We start from the raw sequence: 6,240 nt of genomic DNA, 5'->3' as shown, positions 1-6,240 counted from the left end.
TCGGAGCTGGAGGTCTGAGGTGAAGGTGTGGCAGATTCGGGTTAGTGTCTTGGAGGCCTGTCTCATTGGCTCATAGGTGACCGTCTTTTCTCTACATGTTTGTGTCCTAATCTCTCTTTATAAGGGCACCCGTCACATTGGATTAGGGCCACCATGGCTTCATTTTAACTCATTTGTGTCTTTAAAGGCCCTGTCTCCAAATACAGTTCCGTCCTGAGCTAAGCTATTGGGGGCTAGGATTTCGGCGTATGGATTCGGAGGGTCACAACTTAGCCCTCACATTGCAGTTTGGGGGTTTTGTGGTTCTCTTCCCTCAGCCTCAAGCTCTCTCGGCTGTGCCTATGGGTGCGGGACAGGCCCCTCAGAGCCTGGCTCCTCCCTGCCTTGCTGCCTGGTCTAGAGCAGTGAGAGAAGGTGCTGGGCAGGCTCCCAGGAGGGTTGGCCTCCTGGCCCCTCACTGAGGCGCCCCCCTCCAGCACTTGTCACCTAGGAGATCCTGACTGGCCTGTGGTCCTGAGACAAGTCTCTGTTTTGCAGAAATGGGCCCCCCTCACCACCACCCTGGCCATCGCATGCCTCATCCTGGTATCAACGAGCACCCGCCCTGGGCTGGACCCCAGCACCCCGACTTCGGCCCTCCCCCCCACGGCTTCAACGGGCAGCCCCCACACATGCGGCGACAGGGCCCGCCCCACATCAACCACGATGACCCCAGCCTGGTCCCCAACGTGCCCTATTTCGATCTCCCTGCCGGGCTGATGGCCCCCCTCGTGAAGGTAACGCCCCGCGGTGGGCTCCAAGCTGAGCATGCTCACCATGCTGGCCCCCATTTCTCCTGGTGAAAAGTGAACACACAGGATCGGGTGCCTCCCGGGGCACCCCTTCCTCATCTCCCACTCCCTAGGGACCCTGATCCATCAGTGGGAGGTGTCTGAACTGGAGTTGTATGGTGTGGCCATGAGCGACGCCATGTCTGTCCTGCCCCTCGTATCCCTCCCGCTGCGGGGAGCTTCAGCCTTGCGGGGCCGGCTGGGCTCTGAGGCTGGACTCCTTCCTTCATCCTTCTCGGTCCAGGCCCTCAGAAGCACCTTGTCCCAGGGCTGCTGATGGAGGGAATGTCTTAGAAGGAGCCACCTGTGAGCTGTGCCTGCCAAGCACACAGGGAGGGGGGTGGTCCTGGAGAAGCCAGGCAGGGCTGGCAGCAGCTGGTACCAGTGTGGGGTGGCCGGAGCATAGGGCAAGAGGAGGTGAGGCAAGAAGGGGCCAGGGCTGGGGCTCTGGGGCTCCAAGGGCGTGCTAGCCACTGCCACTTCCCATCCTCCCTCAGACCCGTCCATCTGATGTCCAGGCGGACTTCATGGAGCCATGAGCAGCAGGGAGAGCTGCGGGCGGGGGGGCCCAGGCGAGCTAGGCAGGGCAGGGCCTCAATGGGAGGACAGAGACGGAGCAGAAGGAGACAGGCCAGTGGGCTCCAGGGCTGGGGCTGAGGCTGTTCTGAGGGAGGGGCCCAGGGTAGGCATTGTGAGCAAAGGGTGACGTGAGGGGCCCGCCGCATGCGTGTGAATAAACCAGCGAGTATTCCTGTCACCTGAGTTTGGAGACCATGTCCCCTGTGGGTGATTTTCTGAAGAGAGAACCCTGTAATTGTCATCAGCCTCAGAGCAGCTGTGACCCACCATGGTTGGTGTGGGTTCCCCAAGAGGGAAGGATGAGGAGCTCTGGTGCCCAGGGCACCCTTGACACTGAACCTGGACCCTGCCCTGACCCCACTCCCTGCAGACCCTGGGTGGGCCTGAGAGGGCTGTGCCCAGGCATGGTGACAGCTGGGTTCTCTGCTCTAGCTGGAAGATCACGAGTACAAGCCTTTGGACCCTAAAGACATCCGCCTTCCACCCCCCATGCCGCCCAGCGAGAGGCTGCTGGCTGCGGTGGAGGCCTTCTACAGCCCCCCATCCCACGACAGACCCAGGAACAGGTAAGGGGCCCAGGTCGGTGGGGCGGGCAGGAGGCCTCTATCCCCTCTCCCAGCTCCCAACAGCCATCCCCTCTCCCAGCTCCCAACAGCCACACCTTCTGCCCAGGCTAGAAAATGTAGCTGTCTCTCAGGAGAAACTGCCCCCCTGCCCGAGTGACAAGTGTGTGTGTCACAGGCACAGCACACACGTGGCCCTCAGTGGAGGGCATTTTAATGGAGACACATCAGAAGAACTTAGGGAAGGTGTGGTTTGGCGGCACGTCTCAAGCAGCCGGCTGCCACAGGGCCCTCAGCCCACCCTTCCCAGTGGTCACCCCTTCTTCCTGTGCCGGGCTGTAGGCCTGTCTACCCATGAGTCAGTGTTCCTGTTCCCCAGTTCCACAGACCATCAGTCCCCACCACCTCAGTGGAACAGCAGGGTGGCAAGGGCATGGGCACCAGAGGAGCCACTGGGCTGCAGGAGGACAGCCCCGTGGGAACCCTGAGCCAAGGTCTGCTGCACCCATGCTCAGAGCCCACAGCCACAGAGCCATGTACTCTCCAAGGTTCTGTGGATTAACTCCTGATGACTTTTCCACGAGTTCCTTGTGGGTGGGCGTCACGTGGTCACACAGGGAATGCCGTGTCTTACAGTGAAGGCTGGGAGCAGAACGGCCTCTATGAGTTCTTCCGAGCAAAAATGCGGGCCCGGCGGAGGAAAGGCCAGGAGAAGAGGAACAGGTAAAGCGCAGACGTCTGCAGTGGCCGGGCGGCCAGAGCCCACCACGTGCGATGGGAGGGTTTAGAGTAGACTCCAGACACGCTCAGCACGTCCCCCCTCACACAGCCTGTGCCTGTGGGGCGGTGTTTTCCACACGGCCTGAATTCGCACAGCAGCAGGCTCGGCCACACTGTTTAGGAACTTGATACCGCTGTGTGGCCATGGCGCCATATCCACAGCCACACCCTGCATCTGGGGTCGTCCAGGAACCTGAGGGCCAGGGTGGGCTGCCACAGGGGCACGCGATCATCAGGCCTCTCCCCACAGTGGACCCTCGAGGTCTCGGAGCAGATCCAAGAGTCGAGGGCGTTCTTCCTCCCGCTCCAACTCAAGATCCTCCAAGTCTTCAGGCTCCTACTCAAGGTCAAGGTCGCGCTCCTGCTCCCGCTCCTACTCCCGCTCCAGATCCAGGTAGGCAGAGGCTGCCGCAGGAGGGCAGTGCCCGAGGCCTCTTCCTGTGGCCTCCCCACGACGCCTGGCTGCTGCTGACCGTTGGGCACCCTTCCCTGCAGAAGTCGGAGCAGGTCACGCTCCTCCAGAAGCCGCTCCCGGTCCCAGTCACGGTCCCGGTCCAAGTCGTACTCCCCAGGAAGAAGACGCCGGTCACGGTCCAGGAGCCCCACCCCGCCGTAAGATCCTGTCTTAACTGCCGCGCTGGTAACGCTGGGATGCTGCAGTGCTTTGCTGTGAATGTGGAAACATTGGTGGTTAGGAGACTATGTTAGGAGTTAGGAGGCCGCCAGCATTAGCCCAGGGACAGTGGCACCCTCACCCTCACCACAGTAGTCACTTGGCAAAGCCTGAGGCGGTAGCTGGGGTCTGCTTTCTAACCACCATCGGGGTTCGAGGTGCCCTGCTCTCAATGCTGAGCGTGGGGTGGGGGCCAGCGTCTGGAGCCCCCTTGTCTAGCTGAGACAGGATGAACGGGTAGAGACGCAAAATCTGCATACAGTGTCACCTGGCGACAGTGAGCATGCACGCAGGCTGCAGCTGTGAGGCCCTCATCACTGTCATTCCAATAAATGTCTCAGTTACTTCTTAAAAGAATAACCTGTCTCGATTTTAGTTCCTCTGCTGGTCTGGGTTCTAATTCGGCACCTCCCATCCCTGACTCAAGACTCGGAGAAGAGAACAAAGGCCATCAGATGCTGGTGAAGATGGGTAAGGCGGGGGAATGGGGAGGGCACGGGAAGGGTCCTCAAGTGTGCTGGACCTGGGAGTCGCCAGCGCTTTCTCTTCCTCAGTGCATGTGGGGATGGATGGAGTCAGGCCAGTTCTCTACCCATTTCCCATGTCTACACTGCGTGTCTGGACATTCAGTCCCCCATGTGCACCCCCATCTGCCTCCGTCCTGTCGTGGTTGTGACTGTGCGTCTCTGTTTCCAGGCTGGAGTGGCTCTGGCGGCCTCGGCGCGAAGGAGCAAGGGATCCAGGACCCCATCAAGGGCGGGGACGTCCGGGATAAGTGGGACCAGTATAAAGGCGTGGGCGTGGCCCTGGACGACCCCTACGAGAACTACCGCAGGAACAAGAGCTACTCCTTCATTGCCCGCATGAAGGCCAGGGACGAGTGTAAGTAGGCGCCCATGCCGGGAAGCGCCGTGCCGGTGGCCAGCGGTGCCGGCCGTGGGACCTTCCTGGCTGACTGGCAGTGGAAGATCACAGTGACAGTTCAGTTCTCACACCGTCTCCACTTGTGGAGAGCCACAGGAAGAGAAGGAAGACCAGCGCATGCCCAATGGGAACACCATGCTCCATGGCGTGGAGGGCACGGGCGCCACCCACAGACCGCACCAGGAGGCGCTACAGCCACCAGGGCCCCAGGCTTGTTTCCCTGTACAGTGAAGCAAGAAACACAAGACCCTCCGCCCCGAGTAAGAATTCTTCACCCATGAAGGGATGGATGTGCATCTGCCCTACGTCAGATTGAAGCCTCCTCTTAGGCTCCAGCAGGAGCATGTGCGGGAGGGGTCGGCCTGGGCTGGGCCAGAGCCGGCGCCCCAGCTCTGTCCTCCAGCTCCCACCGCCCACCAACCCTGACCCGGTTTCCCCTCGGCTGTGTAGGGACAAAGCTGAGGCCCAGTGCCATGACTGCCCGCAGATTGAAAAACAGAAACACGTTTTTGACTTGACTTGCAAAGTGAAGCAGGTTTTCATTTTTACTCCCCTCGGTTTAGTTTTAAAAAGAATATTGACCTGAGAGGGGGCCCAGTGAGATTCTGAAACCCAATTCTTCGAAGGCGTACTGGCCCTTAGTTCAGTTATTTTAGTTGTTTAAGTTGATATTTTTTTTTCTGGAATGTAGCCATTTGCTGTTATCTGGGAAACAAGATTCTAACAGGAAACCAGCCTAAGACACTTCAGGTCGAGCGCTCCCTTGGAGTCCGTGCCCGTCGCATCCCCTGCTTGAGTTTCGCACTTGGAAGAACCCTGCACCGGCTGGCGTGTGCTATGGCCCCGTCCCATCCAGAGCGTGGAGCCCGACCCCAGCCAGCACCTGCCGCTCCGGCATTTCATTTCACACCCCTGAAAGGAGGGAAGGCCAGGAGGGAGCCGCCCCTGTGGAAGCTGGTGGGCAACTGCTGGGAATCGGCCACACGTGGTGTCCGTGGGCAGCCTGGCGCAATGCCATTCATTTGTACAAAAACATTTTTGAAAAATTTTCAATAAGATGCGAAATCCTCCAACTTTTCAACCCAACGTGATGAATATTTGATTTTGTTCTAGATTTCCTGTAGCTGTGAATTGTTAAAATGTATGATTCAGGATAAGACGTAAACACGTGCTGTTAGTAATTTCTTGTGGATTTCATTGTTTTGCCTTCAAATAAAGCCTTTTTTTAAAGACCTTTCTCCCACACGTGTATACGTCAGAAGTGTGCTCGGGCTGACTGAGGAGACGCATGTCCTGGTTTGAGCTGTGCATCCTGGGGTCACAGGCTTCGCCCAGGGGCTCACGTGGCGTCCCCAGCGTGCTGACCTGGTCCCATGTCGATATCCTCGAGCAGGGCTTCTGCTGTCCACCCCACCTTCCTCTGGCTCGCTGGGGTGCCAGGACCTGCCTGGGTGGAGCTGCTCTGCAGAGGCTGGTGGCCCCTGTCCTGCTGTGAGTAGGGACAGCTCCACTGAAACTATTTCCACTGGCCTGTGGTGTCATGGAGCTGGGCATGCTGCTGGGAGAGCTGTCACTGAGCTGGGATTTGGCTCAGAGGAGTCTGGGGCCCTCACCCCCAGCACTGCCTGCCCCACCACGGAACGTCACACCTGGATGCTGATGTGTGTGTGTGTGTCCCTCACCCCGGCACTGCCTGCCCCACCACGGAACGTCACACCTGGATGCTGATGTGTGTGTGTGTGTCCCTCACCCCGGCACTGCCTGCCCCACCACGGAATGTCACACCTGGATGCTGATGTGTGTGTGTGTCCCTCATCCCGGCACCGCCTGCCCCACCACGGAACGTCACACCTGGATGCTGATGTGTGTGTGTGTGTCCCTCACCCCGGCA

General features: G+C 59.3%; 2 protein-coding genes across 3 annotated transcripts in view; one reads left to right on the top strand and one right to left on the bottom strand.

Annotated features, from left to right (window-relative positions):
* CHERP (calcium homeostasis endoplasmic reticulum protein) overlaps window positions 1-5,586 on the top strand; it is a 33,178-nt gene extending 27,592 nt beyond the window's left edge. The window contains exons 11-17 of the mRNA XM_011990989.1: window positions 538-776; window positions 1,842-1,975; window positions 2,609-2,695; window positions 3,003-3,146; window positions 3,248-3,364; window positions 3,802-3,896; window positions 4,122-5,586. Coding sequence (XP_011846379.1) covers window positions 538-776; window positions 1,842-1,975; window positions 2,609-2,695; window positions 3,003-3,146; window positions 3,248-3,364; window positions 3,802-3,896; window positions 4,122-4,315 — 1,010 coding nt within the window. The 3' untranslated portion in view covers window positions 4,316-5,586. The remainder of the gene's footprint in view (window positions 1-537; window positions 777-1,841; window positions 1,976-2,608; window positions 2,696-3,002; window positions 3,147-3,247; window positions 3,365-3,801; window positions 3,897-4,121) is intronic.
* LOC105546596 (chromosome unknown open reading frame, human C19orf44) overlaps window positions 2,152-6,240 on the bottom strand; it is a 36,416-nt gene continuing 32,327 nt past the window's right edge. Inside the window, exon 8 of one of the 2 annotated variants that reach the window (XM_011989861.1) lies at window positions 2,152-3,419. The gene's annotated coding sequence lies outside the window, so the exon portion shown is untranslated. Of the gene's footprint in view, window positions 3,420-4,863; window positions 5,474-6,240 lie in introns of those variants that run through there. The other variant, XM_011989856.1, reaches the window with a different exon arrangement.

This window comes from Mandrillus leucophaeus, unplaced genomic scaffold (assembly GCF_000951045.1).
Source record: "Mandrillus leucophaeus isolate KB7577 unplaced genomic scaffold, Mleu.le_1.0 Scaffold11, whole genome shotgun sequence".
Taxonomy (NCBI): domain Eukaryota; kingdom Metazoa; phylum Chordata; class Mammalia; order Primates; family Cercopithecidae; genus Mandrillus; species Mandrillus leucophaeus.
This window is presented reverse-complemented; position numbering and strand designations above follow the sequence as displayed.